The sequence below is a fragment of the Oryzias latipes genome, chromosome 9 (assembly GCF_002234675.1).
Source record: "Oryzias latipes chromosome 9, ASM223467v1".
Lineage (NCBI taxonomy): Eukaryota > Metazoa > Chordata > Actinopteri > Beloniformes > Adrianichthyidae > Oryzias > Oryzias latipes.
In genome coordinates this window covers 21636060-21663054 of record NC_019867.2, presented here as the reverse complement: position 1 = coordinate 21663054, position 26995 = coordinate 21636060, and the positions used below count along the sequence as shown (strand labels likewise).

The 26995-nt window shown below is 41.1% G+C and overlaps 1 protein-coding gene and 1 long non-coding RNA gene across 2 annotated transcripts; one reads left to right on the top strand and one right to left on the bottom strand.

The window, feature by feature from the left end:
• Nucleotides 1-261: 261 nt before the first annotated feature.
• Nucleotides 262-5300, top strand: LOC101172249 (potassium voltage-gated channel subfamily V member 2-like). The gene is made up of 2 exons (XM_011479498.3): nt 262-1708; nt 4622-5300. Exons 1-2 carry the CDS (start codon nt 374-376, stop codon nt 4874-4876), a joined length of 1590 nt encoding a protein of 529 aa, XP_011477800.1. The 5' UTR covers nt 262-373; the 3' UTR covers nt 4877-5300.
• An 11896-nt stretch (nt 5301-17196) lies between these two features.
• On the bottom strand, nt 17197-18203 carry LOC110015576. The gene is made up of 3 exons (XR_002290788.2): nt 18142-18203; nt 17991-18077; nt 17197-17911 (listed from the first exon to the last, which is right to left on the bottom strand). It is a non-coding gene; the product is annotated as an uncharacterized LOC110015576 (long non-coding RNA).
• Nucleotides 18204-26995: the final 8792 nt, after the last annotated feature.

The window sequence follows — 26995 nt, the reverse complement described above, 5'->3', positions numbered from 1 at the left end:
GACATGTAAGCATGTCATACTTCCCATGATTTCTGAAAAGGTATTTAGGAGTTTTCTAAAATAAATAATATTTGTGATTGGTTTATTGGTCAAAGTAATAAAGTTTGGATCATAAATCTTTATTTTTTTATTGGACTAATTCTTCAGAGCTGTTTGTTGAGGTATGCTTTAGAGCCAATGTAATGTCAGCCAAGCAGCTCAGCAGAGGATAATGGTATTTAGATGTTCTGCAAACACCCAGATCTTCTCAGTCAGCAACATTAATGGGGGCATGAGGCATCCTGCTCATGTGCTCCATGCTTAGGCAAAGGAGGTATTAGAAACAACTAACCCTGGACAGGCAGAGCTACAGAGTAAACCCAGGGGGATCACTATGGGGAGCACTAAAAAGGTGGGAAACATTTGGAACAGAAGGCAGAGTCTTTTTTCCAACTACAAAGTAACAGACTCAGATGCAAGCAGAAGACCTTCAGAGATCGTTTATCCTTTAGCCAAGGAGAGCTGCGTGAAGACATGGAACTCTATGCAAGAGCTGAGCAGAGACATCTATGATATTTATGCAGAATATGAGGAAGAAGAGGATGAATGTCCTTCAATAGGCTTCCCCAGACAGATCTCACCCTCTAAGAAGAACTATGTGATCAACATCAATGTAGGAGGGAAGCCTTACCAGATAGCCTACAAGATGGCAGCAAAGTACCCTAAGACCAGGATAGGACGACTGGCCACCTACACAGATCACAACATGAAGTTGGACCTCTGTGATGACTATATAGTGACTAACAATGAGTACTTCTTTGATCGGGATCCAGAGATCTTTCATTGCATTTTCAACTTCTACAGGACTGGGGTGTTGTGGATCAAAGACGAGCTGTGTCCTCGCAATTTCCTAGAGGAGATCAACTACTGGGGTGTTAGGATCAAAAACACTCACCGGTGCTGCCGCATTTCCTTTGAGGAGAGACAGGATGAGCTAAACGAGCAGCTGAAAATCCAGAGGGAGCTAGAAGCTGAGGTGGAGATTGAGGAAAACGAGGAGCTATTCCATGACATGTTCATGGGCCAAACACGGAGAGCTATCTGGAACCTTATGGAAAAGCCTTTTTCTTCTGTCAAAGCAAAGGTGATGGCTGTGGCCTCCAGTCTGTTTGTCCTGATCTCCCTGGTGGCCATGACTCTCAACACTGTTGAGGAGATGCAGTACAGAACCCATACAGGTCAGCTCAGTGGCAAGACATACTGGGAGTATGTGGAGTCCATGTGCATTGCCTTTTTCACCATGGAGTATCTGCTGCGACTGATTTCCACACCCGATCTCACAGCCTTCAGCAGGAGTGTGCTCAACACAGTGGACCTAATCGCCATCCTGCCTCAGTATCTGCAGGGCGTCCTGGAGTTCTTTGACAGTGAAAAAAACTACATAAAGCATGAAGCTGACATGCAGGCAGTGGGGCAGGTTGGAAAGCTGGGGCAAGTGCTAAGGATTATGAGATTGATGAGAATCTTTCGGATCTTAAAGCTGGCACGTCACTCCACAGGTCTGAGGGCGTTTGGGTTCACTCTGCGTCAGTGCTACCAGCAAGTAGGCTGCCTCTTTCTTTTCATCGCCATGGGCATTTTCAGCTTCTCTGCGATGGTTTACACCGTGGAGCATGACATGCCACAGACAAACTTTACCAGCATACCTCATGCGTGGTGGTGGGCAGCTGTAAGTGCAACTCTGTACAACAAACACTGTAGGATTTTGTTATCAGTAACACAATCAAAAAAGTAGAATATTTCAGACAAAATATTTAAACTACTCAAAAGCTGGCTTATTGCATGTAGAGCATGTATTGCAATGATTTCACTCAGAACAATGAGCCCAGCTCTGCTTAAGGTAGTGTCCCCTTGTGCTCCAAATGACGTGATCGGTAGCTGCATTTTCATTACACATGAGAAAAACTTTATTGAATTCCTAGAAATGTAAAAAAAACACACAATTTTGCAATTACATGGTTTCATAATTATGCGAATAAACACGAACCAATTCACACTATAAGTCATTCAAAAACACTGTGATGGATAATAATAAGTATTGTTTAAAGTTAATTCTATTAAAGAACATAAAGGGAGTATTTGGATGTCGTCACAGCAGTGTCAGACGTGCCGCGCAGCTAGACCATTGACAGTTTCTATATATGTCAATGAGCTAGACACAGAGACGCATGTGAGAAGCCTGGGGGGTATTCCAGAAAGCAGGTTATGCTAGCTCTCACGATAAGTTTGAGGCTAAGGAAGTTGATAACCTCAGCTTTCGGTTCCAGAAATGGAGGTATGTTTCAGGGTAGGTCAAGTTGCCCTAGCAACTCATGCTCTGAACATAACCTGGTCCGGAGCAGGTTTAGTTGAAGCTTAGTTTGTTTACAGAGAGGTGAGGCAGCATGGAGTGTCCATTTGAAGATGATTTAGTGGATGAAGAAGCTCAGATAATACTTTTTCCACAGTGAGATGGTGATAAGACCACATATGGATGTTGGAAAAATAATTCTTTTACTTTGATCTAACTTAATTATTTGTTTCAGTTAAGATAAATCTTTTTTTTGTAAGTCAGTTTAAAAATTACACGTAGTTTTCAGACAGTTATTTTATTTTCATTCAAATTAATTCAATTAAGTAGGTGTAACTTTAGTGCTGCTGTTAGATCGGCACTGCAAAGGATTGTGGGATATCATTCCCTATGCCTGTCTGGACGAATTTGGGTTTAAGTGTGGGTTTTTGACCAAATGTGTTTAGTTGTTTAGCTGTTTTACTGTGTTTTACCATGTTTTGCCGAGTTATTTTGCCCTACTGAGCTTACGTCTCTGCACCATGAGTGAGAGTGAAGGAGAGGATGATGAGTTTATATACCACCCCTACAGTACATTGGTGCAACAACAATGACGGTAAATTCCTTATTGAGAGTTTGCACTCCGTACATTTTTCCCCCCGTCTTTTTTATTGTTATAAAAATGAGAATATCTGCCGGCTCAAACTTAGACATTTGAGAGTTCAAGAAAAATAATTAATTAAGATGGAAAAAAGATTAATTGAATTGGAGTAATGTGACATTTAGTTAAACAAATATGTAAATTTGAGTTGTATAAACAATTATTGAGTTTTATAGACGTAAGAAATTAGGTTAAATAAATTTAACTCAATTGTTTGTTCCCAATAGAAGTAATTCATTTAAATTGGCAGAATTGGATACGTTATATATATATATATATATATATATATATATATATATATATATATATATATATATATATATAGATATATATGCGTCACAAGGAAAATGCAAACAAGATCAGAAACTCGTGCGTTTACTTTGTCTGCTCTTTTTCTACACGCAGAAACTCTTTCTTTTACTGATGATGCAGCCGTGTTACTTTTTTATGGACGTGTAATCTTCATACGCCGTCATTAAAATCTCAGACTCCGTCTCTCTGAAGTACAGCGTTTTCTTTTTTTTTCACCACGCGTTTCCATGGTGACTCCAGAAATCAGCGATCTATTGAGAATGTCTTTATGTACCTGGTGTGCACGCCCATTAACCCAGGGTTACCAAGTCGAGCGTAATTACGCCAACTCTTATCCGGTCTTTTGGAACCGACATACCCAGAGTAAGCAAGTTCAGGCGAATTTCAGCCAGAGTTCAGGCTCAAAGTCAGGCTAGTTTAAACATGCTTCCTGGAATACCCCCCTGTTCAGCAGTTAAACACTTTTTACTATTTGATAACATGACAAGATATAGTCAAATTGCTGCAATGCCACTAGCGCTGATCATCATCTATCAAAGGAGATGTCAGTGTCTAATTCTGGCCATGGAGTTGCTGGCTACGTGGAAGCAGCTACAGATGAACCGATTTTGGGAATTTGTTGATGGTGATTTTACAGAGGAGCTGTTGATCCAACAATTCCACATGACAAACGTTTGATAATCTGTGTGATCCAGTGGGACCTCTTGTGATCTAGAGGTTTTGTGGACCTCTAGTGTTTCCATTGCAGTTTTAAGAAATATGTCCGTTTCGATAAGCCTCAAAAACCATCACCTCCTACTGCAGAAACTTTTGTTTGATAAATGCGAGTTTTTTGAAAACTGTAGTTTCCATTGAGGAAATGTATTATTGCAAATCAAATTTGCTGGTAATGGAATTGCAGCTTCTGTTGTCAATGACAAGATTGAAAACATATTTAGCAATGTTGGCTTCAGATGGAACAAGTAGAATTCAAAGTGTTTTAATTTGGTAACTCAATAAAATTTATTAACAGTTATTGACAAAAACTCTCAAACTGGTGGTAGAGTCTTTTAAAAGTGTGGGGAGAACACAAAACTACAAAACTACAAAGAGTGATAATAATAATGAATGACGTTGCTATACTCTGATTATGTTAAAGGTGTTTTCGTGCAGTTGTGATTTGGGTGATCTAGAAAATTATTCAGAGATGAAAAATGACTCTTTTGTGGGGTTTGAAAGTAAAATATAGGGACAGACGGTTCAGTCTGTGCCAAACCTGCCAGTACAACGTTTCTTCCTTTTTAAGTTAGTCATCTGTTTTTCTCTCTCACCACTAATTGTCCTTTTTTAATGCTTTACAGGTCAGCATCTCCACTGTTGGTTATGGGGACGTGTACCCTGAGACCATGCTGGGTCGCGTGTTTGCGTTTATCTGCATCGCCTTTGGAATAATCCTTAATGGGCTGCCCATATCAATCCTCTTCAACAAGTTCTCTGACTATTACTCTAAACTTAAATCCAATCAGTACACCGCCTCAATGAAGAAACGGGGGAAGATGAGATTTGCCAAGAGGACGGTAAACAAGCTCGGCAGTATATTTGGTAACAAACAATAATTTCCCATCTCAGCAAAGATCTGACAGGATTTGATGTACTGTTGAACAGAAAAGCATAAGATGGGACAGAAGAGACTAAACAAAAGCAAGAAATTTGCTTATGTCACAATCACATGTGTGTATCTACAGCTGTTTCAAGCAAGTTAATAGAAAGATTTAAGTCAATTCCAAAAACGGGCATGAGTTAATTAAAGAATATCTGTAAACTGATCTCTTCTTAAATTTGACAACATTCTAGCAACAAAAATGTTCCAATTTAGGTTTTATGTTTTTGAGTCTTCTTTTTAAAGATATCTAAACTTAATTTGCATCTTAGGGTGGCTGTATAGCTCAGTTGGCTGGGTGGAAGACTGTCATGCAGGAAACCTGCGTTTGCTTCCTGGGGCGACAGTGGCTCAGGTGGTTGAGCGGGTCGTCCAATGATCGAAGGGTTGGCGGTTCGATCCCCACTCCCACCAGCCAAAATGTCGTTGTGTCCTTGGGCAAGACACTTCACCCTCCTTGCCTCCAGTGCAGCTCCACTGGTGTGTGGATGTGCATGAATGATCCCGGTGATGGTCAGAGGGGCCGTAGGCGCGAAATGGCAGCCACGTCTCTGTCAGTCTGCCCCAGGGCAGCTGTGGCTACAACCGTAGCTTACCATCACCAAGTATGAATGAGGAGTGAATGAATAATGGACATAATGTAAGCGCTTTGTGTGTCTTGAAAAGCGCAGATAAATCCAATCCATTATTATTATTATTATAATAATATTATAAATCCAGTGTGGGAAACCCCCTCCTGTTTCCCAAAAACCTATGTTGGTTTCCCTGTACCTTTAAAATACAGGGTTGTGTTAGGAAGGGCATCTGGCATAAAAACTCTGCCTAAGGGTCACCACAGTGGTACTAAAAAGGTGAACAACCTTTATAGGAAATCTCAAAATGTTGGACCGGCTTCTGATGTTTTTTGCATTTTTTTAACAGCTTGTAATCTTCAAACTATGCAATATAATTTACTTGCTGTAAAATGCAATATTATCACAGAGTGCAGTCTCAAATCTTTTTTGCAATAAACATTTTTTCTTGATTTTGTCGAAAAGGCTGTCTTTCTTACAACAATAGTAAATTGTGTACCTTCAGAGAAAGCCCACTACAATACCTTTACAATACAAACCGAGTCAGATACAGCGTCAAGAGACAGAAGATCAGGTCCAAATATAACACTCTGTAAGGAAGGCAGAGTGGCACAAACTTTTCACTGAGTGTGGCTCAAGTGCAGTGCTTAAGTAGACTGTGATTGATTGAGTGAATGAGAGTAAGGTGAGTGGCAACCAGGAACTGCACGCTGGGGTTGCTGGGAGGTGTAGTCCATTCAGTTCTCTGGAGGTGGAAAGGAAGGAAAAGGAGTGGTAGTTACCACTGGTGACCTGAGGAGTAGAAAGAGTACTTCTGACACTGTATTGTTATTGTTGTTAAAGCAGCTGGATAGCTCAGTTGATGATCCACAGCTGTCTTCAGTTCAGTTAATTACCCTCAGCCTATTTAAGTGTCTTGGTTTCTGTTCTTCCTTGTCAGGTCATCTGCTATGTTTTGTCACAGTTTTGTTTCTCCTCATAGTTTTGTCCTCCTCATAGTTTTGTCATGTCATGTTTAAGTTTGCCTATTAAATGTTTTAGTTCCTGTCACCAAGCTTGGTCTCCTGCATTTGGGTCCTCCACCACCAGTTCCGGACAGGTTGACCCAGCGTGTTAGATCGTCTTGTGTGCTTTTCAGTAATGGGGTGTTTAGCTGGTTTAGCTGCACCATTTCTGATAGTTTGGGGGAAAAATAGATACCTAGATATTTGATGTTGCCTGATTTGACTGGTATTGTGAGTCATTACTGAACAGTAATGCGGAACAGTAATTACGGAACAGACTTATTCCAATTGATGGAATAGTCTGATATGGAGGAGAATTCATTAATAATTGTTGCTGTTTCATTTACAGAACGTGAATTATATAAAAACAATATGTCATCTGCATAGAGACTAATTTTATGAAGGCTGTGTTTGGTTTTAATTCCTTTAATGCTCTCCTGCCGTCTTTATTGCTGTAGCTAGAGGCTCAATAAATATAGCAAAAAGAGAGGGGGAGAGTGGGCAACCCTGTCTGGTTCCTCTTCAGAGAAAAAACCTGTTTGAAGTCTGTTTATTAGTTCTGACTGATGCATTGGGGTTGTGATATAATATTTTAATCCAATTGTTGAATGATTCTCCAAAACCAAATTTATGGAGGGCAGCAATGAGGAACTTCCAATTTACTCTGTCCAAAGACTTTTTCAGCATTCAGCGATAGTATGGTCATTTCCTGGTTTTTAATGCTGGCAAAGTCAATTATATTAACGAGTCTGCAGACATTGTCATCCAAGTGTCTGCCTTTGATGAATCCTGTTTGATCAAGGTGAATTATGTGAGGAGTGATTTTTTTCTATTCTTGGTGCTTGTGCTTTGCTGATAATTTTTACATCTGCATTGATTAAAGAAATTGGGCAATAGCTTGAAGGGCTCGTTGTTAGAGTTCACGAGTCTGGACCCAGAAGCAGGACAGAACAGAGATGGTTGGTGAGAAAGAGTTTTTAATCAGTCCCACAGTGGTGGTGGGGAAGTTCCGGCTAAGACGGCTGGATCCTGGACGGCAGATGAGACCAGAGGTGTGGAGGATGCTGGAGGCAATGTCTGAAGGAAACAGATTAACAGTGGATTAGGATTCTTGGCATAGGCGTGGGCATAGGCATAGAAATGGCTTTGACAAGGTCTAGAGTTTAGCATAGGTCAATACTCTACCGCTGAGAGCAGACGGACTGAAATCGGCTGGAAGGTGAGGAGTCCATAAATAGGCTGAAGGTTGACTTGACGAGGAGACTGGAAACAGGTCAGGCGATTATTCCCCGGTAGGAGTGGGAGGAGCCCATAATCCTCACACTCGTGGGATCCTTGTTGGTTTTAGGAGAATTATATTGGCGGGGTTCATGTTAGGTGGCATTGATTGGCTTTCCTTGATAAATTTTACCAATTTTACCATGTTCCCAATTTTTTTTTTATAAAACTCAGCAGGAAAGCCGTCAGACCCTGGTGCTTTACCATTAGGCATACGAACCAGAGCTTCATGAAGCTCAGACATCGAGAGCAGTGAGTTTAAGTTTGCCGTCTGATCTTCATTTAATCTGGGTAGATTTATTTTATCAAGAAATGAGTTGATGCTTTGCTTTGATGGGTTAATCTGTGATGTGTATAAGTTTTTTTACAAGTCTTTAAACGCGACATTGATTTTGATCGGATCATGAGTGACATTTCCTGTTTGGTCAATGATGGAAGTGATTGTTGATTTTTCTTTATTAATTTTAAGGTGATTAGCAAGAAATTTGCCAGATTTGTTTGAGTTTTCAAATCTTTCAAGTCATAGCCTTTGTATTTGCATTTGTGTTTGTTTATTAATGATGTCATTTAACTGAAGCTTTAATGTTTTCAGATCTCCCAGAATGTGTTCCTGTGCAGAATCAGCATAAGCAGTCTCCAGAGTTTTGATTTTATTTTCTAGTTCTAATAAATCTGCTTTCTCTTTGTGTTTTTAATGTGTTGAGTGAGCAGTCATGATTTTCCCTCTCATGACTGCTTTTGCTGTTTCCCAAAGAAGACATGGTGAGATATCCGGAGTCAAGACTTCAATCATTTTTTGGTATTTCAAAAGAGATGTTTTAAACCTCCAGGTCTTACCTAAGGGTGTGGAAATTTCCTTAATTTCTTTTATAGAAACTGGTGCAAATTACTGGGTGTTTTTGAAATGGTGACCTTCAAAGACACCAGTAATTCAATCCCAGCTGAAGTCGTCTAAGATTTAGATGCACTCAACCTGGAGTGCTGCTGTTGGTGTTTTTTGAAAGCTCATGTCATAATCCGTAACACTAAGAAATAAAAGCAATTTGGCGGATTGATTTTTCATTTTATTTTTGAGTAATCAAACGCAGCTTTATTGTGAAACTGAAAAAGCATTTTGGGTATTGTAGCACCATTGCGTTCTTCCATTGTGTCCACCAGGTGTCAGTAGTTAGCTTACAGAGAGCTGTGGCTTAGGTCAAAACCACAGAAGTCGTTTACTTATTGCAGATCTCAGCGGTGCTTGACCTTTGTTGCTTCTAGCAAACAAACTGTAAAGCCATGGCGCCTCCTGTTGCAGTGTCTCCTTTAATTAAGGTCTGTGTTCTCAATTATAGCCAAAAATGGTTTACTTGTTGGTTTTATCATAAAATGAACGTATTAAATGTAATTAGCTCTTCAACCTAACATAAGATTATGCTAACGTGCTATAAGTTAACTGTCGGGAAGAAGATAGCTTCTACTTTTTGTGATGTCATTTCAATTCGATAGGTTAAATTAAATAAACTACGTTGTTTCGATTTATTTAATATTAAGCCTTTATAAATGAATTTAATATTAAACTTTTATTGCGTTGGCGTCGGGTTTATTTCACACATGCCTCACTTTTACTAGGTAGTAATTTAGCAACTACACATTCCTCGTATGAAGAAAAAGGTACTGACTGCATGGACGACCGACTACCTCACCAACAGACCACAGTATGTGAGGCTACACAACTGTGTGTCGGAGGTGGTGGTTTCCAGCACTGGTGCTCCTCAGGGGACGGTGCTCTCACCGTTCCTGTTCACCCTTTATACCTCGGACTTTACCTACAACACCGGCACTTGTCACCTCCAGAAGTTCTCTGACGACTCGGCCATTGTTGGCTGTGTGTCGGGGGGGAACGAGCTGGAGTACAGGTCAGTCATCAAGGACTTTGTGGACTGGTGTCAGCGTAATCACCTGTGCTTGAACACCAGTAAAACAAAGGAGATGGTGATTGATTTCCGGAGGAGAACACCACAATTCACACCGGTGAGCATCCAGGGCTCGGACGTTGAGGTAGTGGACAGTTTTAAGTACCTGGGTGTTCACCTCAACAAGAAACTGGACTGGACTCAAAACACTGATGCCCTGTATAAGAAAGGCCAATGTCGCCTCCACCTTCTGAGGAGACTGAGGTCCTTTGTAGTGTGCAGGCCTCTCTTAAGGACATTTTATGACTCTGTGGTGGCCTCTGTTGTCCACTACGCCGTGGCCTGTTGGGGAGCAGGCAGCACAGACCGGGACAGGAAGAGACTTAACAAGCTCTCTCTTTCCTTTTCCGTCCGTCCAACACCAAAGATTTTCAAACATGATTGAAATTAATAAAGTTTGGCCTCAATTACAAAAGGGGTTTATTCAGACATACCTTTGGTTTGTCTGAAGATTAATAACCCCTCTTGTTAAAGTAAAATATGTCCAACACAAGAGGCCCTCAGCTCTCATCTGTCTGCCTAGCTGTTGGACAGGACAAGTTAAAAAAAAAAAAAAAAGAAAGTTAGAAGATTTAGAAACTGTTTAATGTGTGTTCGTTGTTGTTTCAAGACTTTAAGAGGAGAGACTCGTGCGCCGAGAAGCTGTCTCTTTAACCCAATGCATCATGGGAGATGTAGTGCAAAAATGTTAAGACACTTTTCTGACCAAAAGCTTTTAACTGTGCTGATGCTCAAATCTGCATCCCATTTTGTTATCGGGATTTAAATAAATTTTGAAACAGCGACATTTTTTGCTCGGTAAATATAATTTTACCCAATCTCCCTTATAGTTACGTTGACAGTAACTTAAGCATCTTCAGAGCTATAGAGGATTTTTGACTAAATAAGATCCATATTTCAATATGGAAAATTCCTAAAAAAATAAATAGAGTAAATTCTGACCAAATCTTTGTTGTTGTGGGACAATAAAGTAATGATTAGTCCGTACTTAAAGTTTGGTGACAGAAGCTTTAGTATCTTCAGAGCTATTAAACATTTATGACCAAAAATGATCCATATTTCAATATGAAAAATTCCTAAAAATAAACTAAGTGAAATTCTGTCCAAATCTCTGTTATTGTATGACAATTAGGTCATGATTAGTCAGTACAAGAGGTTTGGTGTCATAAACTTAAGCATCTTCAGAGCTTTTGGGGATTTTTGTTATCATTCATACCTCCATCAATTTTTATATGCAATAAAATCCTATATTTTTCTGATTTTTATTGAGATAATAATAGATCGATCATTCTTGTTTTTTTATTTTTACCCCTTTTGAATGCTCAGAGACACGGAAGTAGCGGCAGAAAGCGGCTTTTGCAGCAAGATCATGGACGGAGAGTGCAGGATCATGATGATGTAAATGAACGTAATTTACCGATTGATGCTTTTGAGCTTTTTAAAATAAATAAATCTGATCTTTAAACATCCTCTGTGCCTTCAATCATATTTAATGAGACACACACAGACAGAAATGTGAAAGTATCTGGAAATCCAACTATATGAATGCCTATGATGTGAATAACAGGATAAAAGCTTCTATATTTAAATTTATTATGTCATGACATGGGCGATGTAGAAAAGCACACCTCTATATGACCAACTCGATGGGCAGATCAGTCAACCAAATGGCAACATAAAATGTGAAAATACAGGTAAAAAAATAGATAATATGACATTTATACGTTAAAAAAATAATAAGAATAAGACTAATAATAATTAAGAAGTTAGAATATTTTAAACTATAAACTATGGGGACGAGATGCTGGAATACGAGGAGGCCTCAGGTAGAATCCTGAGTTTGCCAAAGTAATCTAAAACCGAACCCCAGACTGAGAAAAATTTGTCCCTCGATCCCCGAGCTGAAGATTTTATTTTCTCAAGTTGTAATAGTTGCATAAGATCAGTCAGCCACAGGGACACCCTTTGTGTCTTTTTCTTAGCGTATCTGGGTATTGGTGTGTAACACCAAATATGGCTGCTTCTGCACTAGGCTGGAAAGTGATATAGAGTCCATCTGATAAGGTTTTAAAAATTGTAGACCAATAGTTCACCAAAGCAGCACATGACCAGAAGATGTGGGTTAGATTGGCTGGACTTTTTTGACATCTGTCACGATTTGCACTCCGATGAGGATAAATTCTTGACAGTCTTCCTTTAGAGAAGTGAGCCCTATATAGAATTTTAAACTGTATTATATTTAACTTGGCACAAGAGGTACTGTGGCGAACTCTTTGTAAGACGCTGTTCCACACATTATCATCCAAACTCCACTCAAGCTCTTCCTCCCAGCTACTTCTTATTTTCAGAAGAGCTGTGCTGTCATGAAGTGATATGCAGTCTGAAATTGATCTTTTTGGATTAAGTGGCAACTCACAGACCTCATCTAACGCAGAGACTGGGGGTATGTTAGGGAAGTTAGGGTCATGTTGCTGAAGGAAGTGAAAAAAGTGAGAGTGAGGCAGATTAAATTTGGATGCAAGATCAGTGAAGCTTGCAAATATACCACTTAGCTACATGTCCTCATAGTTGACAATACCTTTTTCCCAAAGTGGTAAGAACCTGAGTGAGTCCATACGTCTGTCTGAATTGAAACATAATTTTTAAGGTATTTGTAACTACTGGATTGTATGTAATATAGTGTGAAATGACACAGGGGAGACTAAATTCAATCAGGAATGCCAAAGTTGTTGTTTTACAGGAGGCTTCATATCGACACCAGTTGATGTCAGGAGCCTGGAGGCCCAGTAGTAGTGGTACAGATTTGGTAGGGCTAAGCCACCTTGATGTTTAGGTCTTGTTTAGTAATAATTTTAAACGGACTCTTGGGTTCTTACCGCTCCAGATGAATGAAAAAAAGCTTTTGTCGACTGATTTAAAAAAATATTTTGGGATGTACAGGGGGACACACCGAAACAGGTAAAGGAATCTGGGAAGTATATTCATTATTATATAGTTTACTTTATATATAAAAAAAAAAAATTTAACTGTGGGGCAGTGGGTTCTGTACTCACAGACTTAAAATACTTAGATTGTTTGCCATTCGTGATCACAGAAGCTACAGGAAAAGTATACAAAAGAGCCAGATCCAGGAGATAAAATTTAGACCATATCGAAATGTTACTAGACATTCAAATAGATAGTACCATTCAGTACCATTCAGTCCTGTCAAAGGCTTTCTCTGCTTCCAATGAGACAACCACCTCGGGTATCTCAGTGGACGCAGGAGAATAAACAGCGTTCAAGATAGCACGTATGTTAGTAAAAGACTGGCGTCCAGAGATGAAACCAGTTTGGTCAACTGAAATAACATTGTGTATTGTTGGGTCTAAACGCCAGGCTAGAATTTTGGCTAAAATTTTTACATCACTATTTAAAAGAGAAATAGGATGGAATGAGCCACATTCAGAGGTATCCGTTCCCAGTTCAGAAGGAGGGTGGTGATATTTTCTGTAAGTGTTCTTGGAAGTGAACCATGGGAAAAAGAGTTGTTGAACATAGAGTAAAATTTAAAGAACTCCAGAGGGTAGCCATCTTGGCCAAGTGCCTTTCCACTCTGCATTTCAGTTATTGCATCAGTTACTTCCACAAGTTGCAGTGGGCGTTCAGTCTCATTCCTGTGGTGAGGGGTTATGCATGGGGCATTGAGATTATTAAGGAACTGTTTCATTTCACTGTGAGCATTTTTGGATTCAGATTTATAAATATTTGAGTAAAATGAGGAGAATGTACTATTTATTTCATCTGGATCTATTGCTAAGAAACCATTGGGTTTCCTTATTTGAAGAATTTGTCGATTGGCTGTTCGTCGTTTAAGTTGGTGTGCAAGAAAACGACCTGCCTTTTCCCCATGCTCATAGTGATGTCCTCGTGACGTAAGCAATAAACATTCTGTTTTAGCTGTGGATAAGAGATTATATTTAGTCTGGAGGTCGAAACTGCTTCTATACAGTTCTGGAGAAGCGGCAGTAGCATATAATGAATTAACTTCGTTCAATGCTGACTTGAGCTGGTCTTGTTCAAGCTTCTTCGACTCATTGAGTCGAACTGTGTATGAACTGTAATTACTGTTTTAAGTGTTTCCCAAAGTAATGATGGAGTGGCATCTTTATTTAATTCTACATATTCGTCTATTTTTTTAGCAATGAATTTACAGAACTCGCTGTCCGCTAGTAACGTTTTATCTAGTTTCCAGGGGAGGGCGACATTTGCATCGCAGAGAAATTTTTAGGTCTAAGAGCACGGGGCGTGATCTGTATAGTTGAGTAATTAACTTTAGAAACCAGCAGGATGAGGCTTTTATCAATAAAAAAAACAATCTATTCTGCTAAATGAATGATGTACAGGTGAGAAGAAGAAGAAGAAGGAACGACCTTGTGGGTAAAGAGTGCGCCAAGGGTCAACACACCCTATTAGTTCCATAAAAACTGCTGTAGATCTAGCCATTCTTGATTGTTTTGTGGGTTTGGGATTTGACCGGTCAAATGTAGGATCAATTACGCAGTTTAAGTCACCTCCAAAGATTAGTTGGTTGGAATTTATGTTAGGTATTAGTAAGGTACTTTTCATGATGAAATCCCCATCATCCCAGTTGGGAGCATAAACATTAACCAAAACAACAGGTTCATTGTAAAGAACCCTGGAGACCATGACAAAGCGACCTTGTGGGTCTGATATGATCCTGGTAGGTCTGAATGGTACTTTTTTGTTTACCAGAATGGCAGAGCCCCTGGATATGGAATTATAATTTGAATGGAAATCTGCCCAATCCAAGATTTTCTAAGGTCTGATCTGATCTTTGTTCTGTAGGTGGGTTTCTTGGAAAAAAGCGAGTTCACATTTTAAAGATTTGAGATGATTAAAGATTCATGCTGATTTTACAGGTCAATTCGGCCCTCTCACATTCCAGCTAACAAATTTCACACCAGCTTGTCTCTTATAAGCGCTCATTTATAGAAAAAAAAATGTTAAGACAAAAAGGGGGAAATATAAGGAAGGTATACTATATGGCCTTGCAGAGAGTTTAAAAGTTTGTTGAATCACCCAAAACCAGGAGAGTTCCCACCCAAATTCCCATCCCAAAACCCATGCACAAACTGTCCCTGAACAAAAACACCTATACTTGCTTCTGTAACTGAGACAAGCAACAGGCCAAACACCATTCCACAAATCTTCTGGTGAAATATCTTTTTATCAGAAGGGCTTCCTATAATTATTTTTAAATTTTTAAAAAATAATGTGTTTACATTTATATGTACATACATGTACTCACCTAAATGCATATATATACACACACCCACACATACATACACCCATATACAGAGAAAAAAAAAACCCCAGTAGAGCCGCAGTTCACCATGGAAAACATCAAATAAATTAGAAGGACAGAAATGAAATAATTGATTAATAATTCATTAATTAATTAGAAGGAAAGAAAAGAAAATTACTCAGAAATTATAAATTAAACTTCAAAAAGAAAGAAAATGCAACACAATTCGCAGGGTGGATGTGAAAATGAAAATGCAATCCCCCCTTTGCATTTTCGCTGTAACCCTTGTGCTATCCTACGCACTTTAGCTTTGGGAGGTTGGTCATATAGACCCCACAAGACAGTGCGCTGAACCTTTCTCCTTCAATGATTTGTGATCTTCACTGGTGTCCATGGATTACATGTAATCTTCTTCACCTTTATCCACCTTTGTCACGGTAGGTATAACACGTCAATGTAAGGGTGGGGTCATAGGATAGTACAAAGGGTTAATTATGTAACAAGATAGGTGATTTCTAAGTAGAAAATGAGAAAGCTTTTTGAAGGATTGATTTTTTTTTGAGTCATTTAATGCAGTTACATTTTGAAAATGATAACACATTTCTGTTAATCCATTTTAATGGTCAAATTAGACATTTCTAAATGAATTTTGCGGTGAGGCAAGCCTCACCAGCAGCTTTTTCTCCGCCCTAACAATCAGTGCTCTGACAACACGTCAGTGTTAAAATTGAGACATGTCAGACATGAGGGGAGGCGCTCCGGAGCATCACCTGGACTTCCGCTCCGAATGTGACTGCACAACTATCGCGTAACTACGAAATAGTATTTCGTGGGAACGGAATATTATCTTGTGGGAATGGAATTATATTTCATGCGAACAAGATGTTAATTGTTGGGAACAAATTATCTGCTTGCTGGCAGTGATGTCCAAGCACCCTCCCCTACCAAGGGTCCTACTTGTCTAAGGTGCAATTAAAACCGAGAGGGGAAGGGCCCGTTTCCATTCGCCAACCGTGGGAGGATGGGAGGGAGACCACTACCAAGTAGCTCCTCCCCCAAAATCACCACGAAAAGTGATCATATGAGGAAAAGGGTAAGTCGGGACAACTGTTAGACTGGCCTCCAGTTGGTGAAACAACTGCCCCCAGACCCACCGCAGCATTGGACCTTGGTCTCTGGTCAGGTCTCAATGGGACAGAGGTAGCCAACTAGCTGGGGCAACCACCGATTGCCTCAGTAGAGACCCAAACTTGCCAAACCTCCAAGGTCTCGTACTGATAGTGGACCCACCTCTTCCCCCAGGCACCCCCCCCCCCCCCCATTTGGGAATTGGCCAGGTTTTAAGGGCCTCCACTTTTACCCAAGTGCTTAACTGACATTCTAGAAAACTTTCATTTTTCAGAGACAACTTCCACCTATATTCTCACAGGTGATTTAACCAATTTAGGAATCACATCTCAAGCGGTTTTTAAAACACAATGAGATCCTCAAAGACTAAAACTTCCTTGAGGTTTGCCGCCCATGCATTTCTCCAAAAGCCTCTAGAAAGTGCTAGGACGTTAGTTATGCCTTGAGGCATTCTGTTGAACTCCCGGAAGCCGAATGGACAACCAAAAGCAGTTTTCTGCTTGTCAACTTCCTCAATTTGGTAATAACCTGACTGAGAGTAGAGAAAACCATTTGGAACCTGTAAAAGTTGAGGTTTCTTCCATGTTAGGGAGTGCATATGCATCTTTAACTTCCTATAGTTTATGCATAGTCTGCCAACCCCATTTTTCTTCCAATAGGTGAAGAGAAGGAAGATTCAGACTAATTACTCCTGCTTGACTGAGTTCTTGCAAATGCCGAACAGCATCCAGATCTTGTAGACATATCAGGCAAGACTTGTGTAAAAGCTGACTCATCATCTAAGTTGATGCTTGATGCAGTCTGTATGACAATAGTCTAGATCATGCTGAGCAAAGACATCGAGCATGGTACTTAGTTTTTCCACTATCTTCTCATTCCACTTTAAGGAAACATGAGAATCACCAAAATGTAGTCAGTTTTGTAGATTAACTTTGCTTATGTGGCAAGTGGTGTAGCAGAAAGATGAAACAACGCCACCCCGGGCACAGCGTCCGGGGAACCCAAAGGCGCGCAGATTACTATTCAAAATGAGGCCAAGACGTGGTAACCGGTCTAAACACAATTTTATTAATGCTAAAATGTATTAAAAACAAGGGACTCAATCACGCTGGGGAGGGGGAAAAAAATGGGGGGGGGGCCCTTCGAGGGCCGAGGCTTACCAACGGAACGCTGGGCCGACCCACAGAGGAGATTGCCACTGTTGTCGCCCGACACGCTTCGTCGCTACACTCTGCCCTAAAAAAGACGAGGGGGGGGGGGAATAATAATTAAAGGGTCGGTAATAGTGTTTGAGCATTTAAAAATAAATAAATAAACAATGCCCACCCTCACTCACGCACCAACACACACACCATGAAACCAAAAGGTAAAAACAGGATAAAACCAGCACAGGTCCTTGGGAAGGGCGTGGCACCTCTCAGCAGGTTCTCTGACCATGGAGAAGAGGGGTGGACGCCGCTCTCTGTTAGCTGCAGTAGAGGCCAAGAAGATGGGTGTCTGGGCTCAGAGTGCAGCCTGAAGCCCACTGGCAGGAGCTGGAACACCAAGGGCTGGAGTTGGCAGCCACAAGCTGCAGTTGTACCCACCACACTCAGGTTCTTCAGACACTCTGCCCTGCTGCAGAGAGGAGTGTATCCTATGGGTAGAAAGGTCGAGCTGCTAGCCCACTGGCTGAAGCAAGCTGTAACTGCTGTGCGATGAAATACAGGGAAGCCAAACAAAAAAGCAGTGGCGCCTCAGCTGCCCCTAAATACAAACAAATCTGTCAAAACCCCAATTCATGAACATTAAAACTAAACAGGCAGAGACCAAACAAAGTGATCACCTGAGCAGGGAGGAGAAACTCATCCACGCCTCAAGCTCACTTGGGCATAGAGGGGAGCTCCAGATGCCAGAGCACTTTTTTTTCCAGCTAAAAATGAAATTTGTTTAAAACCCAAAGCAGATTCACAGGGAGACAGCGTCACCACACTTACCAGGAAGCACAGTGGGTTAGCCACCAGGAAATTGGCAGTGTAAGAGCACCACACTCCAAGTGCTGCAAGTGTTGGGCAAAACGATTTTTATACTGCTCCCAGGTAGTCAGGGGGATTGCCTGCAGCTTTGCAGCATCACCCTGCTACTCTTACTTGCTACAATTTCTTCCAGTGCCTGAATCTCAGCGATGACAGTTCATGGAGAAATGACATGCTTGTTTTCATTGCGCAAAGCAACTGGTACTTTCCGTGGGAAAGAGTCAGACAGAATAATCGAACAGTTACTGACTAACACAGCTCCTGGCAAAGAAGCTTTTGAAGGAGGTTTAATGACAACCCATTTGCCAGTGGTTTCAGTTTTAACACATGCAAAACCCTCTCAAACACAGTGTTGACCAGTGGGAGTAATCTGTGGCTCACTTCCAGACAACCTTACTATTCCTAGGCAACTGTTCTCTTTCTGCTTATATCTGTGATGCATAACTTTTAGAACAACTTTTAGAGCACTTATGAAACCTAAATAAGGCACTGCTTGTCTGTTTGCAGCTTTTTTCAAAAGCTCATTAAAAGGCTAAAAGGCTAAATGTGAAAGTTGTAGTGGTACTCTTCATGGCTTTATTCTGTACCCCGTTTGCAGTCTGTCCAGCAACTGTTATTCGAAACGCGAGTGAGACCTGTTCTTCTTTCAACTTTTTATTCCAAAACTGAAAATTACACAAACACTTGTTCAAAAAAACTATGTCACTTCCAACTTTCTCAGACTTCAATCTCACAATGCAGTCTTGTTAACAGCATCTCTGTGACGTAGCGGTATTTAATTGGAAGCTCAAACAGGGATTATTTAACTTCATAACCATTAAATGGAAGCAGTGAATTTGGCTCCAACATAATCCGGCCCCTAATTGGTTAGCAGGATGACTAAGCAATTTCAAACTCAAACATAGAGAGGCAAATACTTCAAACATCCATAATACACATCCTCTTTCCTTTTTCTTCAGATACTGCTTTTTCCAGCAGACGCAGTTTATTCACACGCCTTTTTAGCAGACAAGTCTTGGTCTTTATCCTTACTCTACTCACTGTCCCACTGGAATCTGGTATCGTTTCTAGCACCTTCCCCAGAACCCAAGAGTTGCGTGGGGAAGAACTGTCCACAAGGAGGACATCTCCAGCCATAAAATTTCTTCTACAGTGTTCCTGTTGTTGTGAAAGATATTCACAGTCCATCTGGTCCAGAATAAATCCACAAGAAACTGGACCTGTCTCCATCTTCTTCTTGAGTAAAAGTCATTTTTGGTAAAGATTCCAGGGGGCAGGCTGGGCAGGGCTGGGATTTTAGCAACAGCAAGTGGTTTGGTGTCAAATGCTCAACATCATTCACATCATCTGACACAGTGGTGAGCGGTCTACCTTTGATGATACTTTCAACTTCACACATTATTGTGTGTAGGCAGTCATCATTAACTGTCTGCTCCTTCAGTAGACAATTTAGTATTCTGCGTACAGTCTGTCTTTCCCACACCCCACCTTGGTGGGAGGCAGCTGGGCTGGGTTGAATATCCACTTTACTCCTTTTAGTTGCAACGCTGGTTCAACTATGTCATTGTCCATCTGTTGGATAGCTTCTGTTGGATAGCTTCCCTGAGCTCCTTTTAAGCAGACATTAAGTTTGTGCCATTATCTGACATCATCCATCTCATAATGGAAACTGTGTGAACTGTGTGAAAAACTGTGTTTTTTCAGCTAGAAGCTGAAAAAAGTCCGCCCCTCCAATGGCAGATGGTCATCTCGAACATTTTTCTGGTTCATATCTTACCGGGGGTCTCCCCAAGTTTGACCTTTTCAGACCGACATAGGTTCAAGGCCGACATAGGTTCAAAGCATCAAAGCCCACAAGTGCTTCTGGAGGGTCAGGTGGAGCAGCTGGTGGTTGTCTTTCAGGGCATGTTGGTTTTGTCCCATTATTAGTCTTAGCAACCACAACGTTGGAGGTGGAAGTCTGGGCCTGAGGTCAGCTGATTGCCTATTGGTGTCCACTAGAGTACTAGAGTAGCCTCAAACGGAACAAGGGGACACGTTCGCAGGTTTTTTCGGTGTACAGTGCGGGTTAGTGCTTCCTTACCCTCTGGCTGCAAGATATACACTGGACTACCTTCTGAGAGCTTGGAGACCACTGCAAAAGGTGCAGGAGAAATCTTGCAGCAGGCTTCCCTTTTACCCTTCTGCAAAAATTACAAACCAGTACCCTCTCTTCAGGCAACAGGGGTGTTGGGTGGGTACGGTTGTTGTAAAGCCTCTGATCCAGTGCCTGTTCTGAGTTTGTTGTCTCACAAATTTATAAGCATTCTGTAGTGCCTTATGATGAGAGTTCACCCAACCTTGCAATGTCTGTAGCTTGCTCCTTAGGTCCAAGTCCTGTCAACCAGTCTACTGACCTCTACTGGTTTTAGGCCAATATGCCGTAGAGCAACTTTTCTTGCAGCCATATAAGAGACACAGTTCTTTGAATAGTAAGGATTCTAGGGCAGCACCGCGATCAGTTAGAATCCATTCTGGACAACCAAACTTCTGAATCCAACCATTGTACACCGTTCAAGCAGTATATATATATATATATATATATATATATATATATATATATATATATATATATATTGCATACTGGAACGGCTTGGGCATACTTTAAAAAAAGTCGGTCATGGCCAGGATATAAGGTCACCAGTCTTCAGGTCGACCCAGGGACAAATGATCCAACCCCACCACCTCGAAAGGGTATGATGTCGTGATGGACACCAGTGGTGCTCTCACCTCAGGGCCACGTTTTGCACAGACACACTGAAGGCAGGTGCTGGTCCAGTCCTTTACTTCTCTAGCCATTTGTGGCCAGTAGCAGCGTTGACGCAGGGTCGCTTGTGTCCTATCACTGTTTGGATTACCCATCTCTTAATGTTGGTTGCCCCACAGGTCCTTAGCTTCACTTCTGGGAATAAGAACTTTGAAAACCTCTTGCCCTGAACCGGCCACCAAATACACCTCCCTAACACCCCATTGCAGAGCTCAATCTTGTCCCACTGTCTGAGAAGCAGTTTCAAATTTTCAGAGGCAATCTCACATACCTCAGGTTGATTTATATGCTGAAGCTTCTACTGGCGCAGCTGTCTGCTCTCTCAGTCCTCAACTGTAGTCTCCACTTGGGTTATATTATGGCAAACTGGCTTTTCCTCTGAATACAGCCATGACAGTGCATCTGCATTTTTGTTTTGCGTCCGTGGCCTGTAGTTGATTGTGCACTTGTGTACTTGCTAACCGCGCCACCAAACATTGCTCCACAGCACCCAACCAAGCTGAGTCCAAGTGCACCAGGGGGGTATTGTCCAAGTACACAGTAAACTCAACCCCATACAGATAGTCTTTGAATTTTTTCAGTAACCGCCCATTTCAAAGCTAGCAACTCCAACTTTGCTCAGTTGGATACGAGCTGTGACTGGCGTACGCTATGACCCGCTCTTTCCCATTGTCTGGGTTATGACTTTTTCCTTGATAAAGAGAAGAACCACACAGGAGATGAGAGGTTTTGCTTGACTTTCTGCAGAAGGAGAATCGGTCTGTCACAGTGCGAAATGTTATAGAGGAGTTCTGCCTTCGTAGTGCATGGAGCCTCTTTTTATTGAAAACTGAAGGTTGCAGACATGAATGTGGGTAATTTAATCAGGAACAACAGGAACATCATATTCTTGTATAATCAGAACTTTTCAGATCACTGTTTTCTGAAAGACAGAACTGAGACAATCAAATTATGGTGAAAATGTAAGCAAATGGTGATTACGTAACTCTAACACCCATTCTCCACATGGGCAAGAATAGCTCCCAAACCTTCAAAATTATAGGGGTACACAATGGGCGAATTCCTATCTGCGCAGCCGACCCATAGATAAGGGCATTTAATGGCAGGGCTATCTTGGAAAACCCAGAGATTAACCTGCAGTAATACCCCGCAAAGCCCAGGAAGGACTGAACCTACTTCACTATTTGAGGAACAGACCAGTCTCTCACGACCGCAGTCTTTTGCGACACCCTGCTCACTAATAATGTGCCAAAGGTACGTTACCTCTTTCTGGAATAGAAGACACTTCTTTGGTTGTAGCTTCAATGAAAATACAATCACATCTTCAAGGTAGATTAGCAATGAGTCATTCACCATTCCCCCTAACCAGCGCAGCATTAGTCGCTGAGAAGTAGCTGAGGCATTACAAAGTCCAAAGTACATTTGATCAAATTCCCACTATCACAACCCTGGAGTCCCCCTCTGCTACCTGGATCCAGAGCACCATCTCCAACTGAGGTGGGATCACAACAGGCAACTGATGAGTCATTTTACATAGTGGAGCTGATCCTGCAACAACGCCAAAAGTTACAGGTGTCACACCTCTGTGATTCAATCAGCTCAATAAACACTGTGCAAAAATATAATAAAAAAAGAACATAAAACATGATTAAAGGTCACAGCTGAAAATAAGTCCATCTAGTCTTTTTACTATCTCATTGGTTAATAAACACTCTGCATACGACGGTGCCCCGTTACTGAATCATTCCCTTTTATATCACATAACCATTGTGCTATCCTAGGCACTTTAACATTGGGAGTTGGGTCACCTAGACCCACTAGCCCTTGTGCTTTCTTAGATGACCCCACTCTTGCATTGACGTGTTCTCCCTACCATGACAAAGGTGGATAAAGGCGGAAAGATTTCATGTAATTCATGGACACCAGTGAGGTTCACAAATCATTGAAGAGAAAAAAGGTTCAGCAGACTGTCTAGTGGGTCTAGATGACCCAAATCCCAATGTTAAAGTGCTTAGGATAGCACAAGGGTTAGACAGTGCACTGAACCTTTTTTCTTTAATGATTTGTGATCTTCACTGGTGTCCATTGATTATATGAAATCTTTCCACCTTTATCCACCTTTATCATGGTAGGAATAACACGTCAATGCAAGGGTGGGGTCATCTAAGATAGCACAAGGGTTAAAACAATAACTTACCATCTTACTCACCTGTGTTTTCCTTCCGGGTTCCAAGGCCTGGGTCTGCCTCGCTTAGCGTGCCATGAAATTTTACTTGCACATTTTAACTTTTATTCTGGATTGTGGTTCCAGTGTTTTGTGTTGATTCACTTTAAATGTATTTAAAAGGAGAAGGATAAAAATATTAAAGGAGAAGAAATCAGGTTGAACAGCTGAAGATTCTGTGGAATATTTATGAAATTTTAGGAAATAGTGACTCTTTTGTGTATTTGTTTCAGTTTTTATGGAAGACGCAACTGATGGGGAGAATATGGGTTGCATAGACTCTGGTACAGGGGTCTCAAACTCACGGCCCCCAAGATGATATTTTGCGGTCCCCGCCTTATTATGAAAGTTTAATGTTAATGCGTCCCGCCAGTTTGTATGAAGGACACTTTTTCAGTGTTGTGCGCAGAGCTGACGAACCAACCACTCACAGTATATGACTCTTGGGGGTGGGAGATTAACCGGGCTTGAAAGCAGGAGAACATTTAGGGAAACCTGACAGCCCCCTCCCCGGACCACATTTAGGACTTTCTTACTTTCCTTTTCATAACGTATTTATTTGGCATGTAATTTTCTAAATACATGCAGTCAGTGCTGAACTTGTTTCTGGGTCGCACGGATCCGGAGGAAGGTTGAGGATATGGTTACGGTTTTGCGTAGCGGCGTCTTAACCCCAACCAAACGGTTCTTGTGCGCGGCTGTGACTGCAGCTCACCGCTCCCCCATGAGATGGGTCAGCTGAGGAGAATAAATGTCACACATGACAGCTAACGGGACTTTAACATTCAACACGTGCGAGCAACAACAACATTTAGTCTTAAAAACACTAAAAATAATATGGGGAAAATGCAACGAGAGGCGTGTTTGAGATGAACAGCGCCAGCGAGACTGAAGGAGAACAGGAAGTTGGAGCTGTCCTTAACTTTCATTCAATTTAGTTTTAATATGCCTCTCCCCCTTAGTATGATCAGTGTTATTATATCTTTTATATTTATTTTAATGTTTTGTGATGTCAACTAAAAAAACCTTCAGGACACGTTTCCCATAATGCATTGTTTTGTGGTCATTTTTGGCTTTCAGTCAGTGCAGTACTAAATTTCCAGCTGCGTTCGCTTAGGTTGGCGCCTTGTTCCCGCCCCTTTCTCCTCTCGTGATATTTTTGTGATGATTGACAAGTGATGTTGGAGCAAAAACAAAAAATACATGTCACACACCAGGGGCCTGTTTCAGAAAGGAGGTTAAAGGCCCGTACACACCGGGACGAATTTCGCGCGTGATTTTCGCCGACGTTTAACGCCTCGTGACTAAACAAAGGGAACCAATGAGAGTGTGCACACCGACGCAAAAAAACGTCAAAGCGTCAAAAAAGAAAAACGCCTCGGGTTCGTTTTTTTCTTTTGACGCGTCGCGTCGAAATCTATTCGACCAATGATAACGGCGCTTTTGCACACGTGTCTGGAGCCTCTGAAGTTACAGTAAAACACAACTTGGGGGCGCTCAAACACAAAACTGAAAAAAAACCCTGAAATTAGGGAAACACTGGGTTTTCCGTTTCAGAATGGGAGGTTTGTTAAACCAGAGAAAGCAGAGTAAGTCAAACCCGTTTCTGTAAGAGAGGTAACTTATACTCAGAGTCAGTGTCCATGGTTACTTACACTGTGAACCTAACCTGGTCGGGAGCAGGTTTTATTCTCTAAACTCAAGGTTTCTGCCGGTCCCCTCCCCTATTTAAAGACGAAGCGGTATTTTTCGCTTTTACCTTGATTGCCCACATTTCCGTCACACAGAGACGGTCTAAGTGACAAGAATGGCTTATCCTTTTTTGTAGGACCCAATAGACGAGGAAGCTGCATTAATTCGTAGAGAATTACATTTACGTCGTGCGAGGATTTTGAGACCTAGACTCGATTTTTTTGTCATTTGCCCAAACGTTTTTGTTTACCGTTTTTCGTTGCAGTCAATTACAGTGAATGAAAACAACATTAGATATGTATTGCTATGTAGATGTTTCATATGTCAAATATTGTCAACAAAGCCTACATCCATGACATGCTCAAATTTTACCTGATTAAATTATGTTTTTATACTTAATTTTTAGCTGCTGCCATGTTCTTTTAATTCCTGCAGGATTGCATCTACATGAAAATGAAATCAGGGACATTTAATTAGATTAATGTAACAATTACTTTTTGGAAACACAATTTGCTAGTACTGCTCACTTTCTTAATCCCGTATAAACCTATACCACTTGATCAATACAAGGGTAGACAAAAGTTCACTTTTAAAAACACAATTGCATGTATTAATATTAAACAGACCAACGTTTGCAAGAGGGGAAGGTTAACAAAAAAAGTCCTCCAAACATTACCGACGTTAAATGCATTTTTCCCCCGATTGGTTCTGTACACTATGCAGCATTTCATGCAATTACACCAGGAAAAACACTTCAAAAGTACACCTAAATATCGCCATTTTTTATTTCACACCTTACGCTATTTAAAAAGTTATTACAGCCAATATTTCATAACAATGATTTAAATGCAAACTTGCGCATCAACTTGAGCAGCTGTTTTCCCACGCTAACTGTCTCTGTTTTGCAGATGCAGCGGTGTTGCATTTCTTCCGGAATATGTGCTCATATTCACTGTAACTCTGCAGCAGCACGTCAAGTTAAGCTATCGAAAAATATGCAGACCTCTTTTTTTTCCACGGTTGCCATGGTGACTCGTAATATCTCGTAATATATGTGGGAATCAGTCTTTATTTTGTTCTGGACACCACTGGAAACACAAATTCATATGATGGTTTCTCAGATCGCAGCAGCATTTCCGCCTTCAGCGATCGTCGGGAGCTTCGCGCTCCGCTGTGCGAAGGCAGCTGGCGGTCCGAAGAACAAAGCTTGTCCGCGGTGCGTCAGGAGGAGGACCACAGCAGGCGGACATGCTGCTATAGTCCTGAGAAGCTGTGGAAACTCATCAGAAGTTCACAACCATCACAAAACCCTCGTCTCTGCCGCTAACACAGTCTGCTCCTGGTGCGTGTGTGTGCGTCCAGTGTTGCCAGATCTGAGTGACAGTTTCCAGCCCAAACTCATCGTAAAACCCGCCCACGTCAATAAAAACCAGCCCAAATCTCAACCTAGCAAAAACCTAATGTTGAACGTAAAAGTATAGCCGTAGCCTAATAAAAAATGACGCAATAATAATAAATTATTATATAATAAGTCTGTTATAATAATTTTTTTTATAAAATAAGTACAGAAAATCCAGTTATAGGTTTCTCGTATCGTGTACTCTAGATGGCTTTTGATGGCGCCCCCCTCTTTCTGCCACTGCCAGTTGCTGGACCACAGCGTATGTCAATCAGCGGTGGGCTGGTGACTGGTGGATTAGAGGGGGCGGGGCCTACCTGGGTGCGTGTTGGCTGAACGTTCTCCTCCGGCTGAGTGTATAAGCAGGCTGCGCTATTTTTGTTCGAGCTGTAACCATTCTGACAAGGTTAATAAAAGCCAATAAAAGCCCTGCATCATCTCCATCTTTTGGAAATGAACCCAAACGGCAGAATAGGGTTCTGACTCTGCAGAGGCTCTGGGAGTTTTAAAACAGCGTCAATTATTCGCTGATTTTTGTTATTCACGGGGAGGGGGGGGACTAAACAGGGGGATTACTGTAATGTTTCATATATTCACAATGCTTTTTTTAGGCTATATATTAATTAGTATACTTTTACTTAATATTTTAAATAATAAGAAAAATAATAATAATGACAATAAAACCGCTAAATAT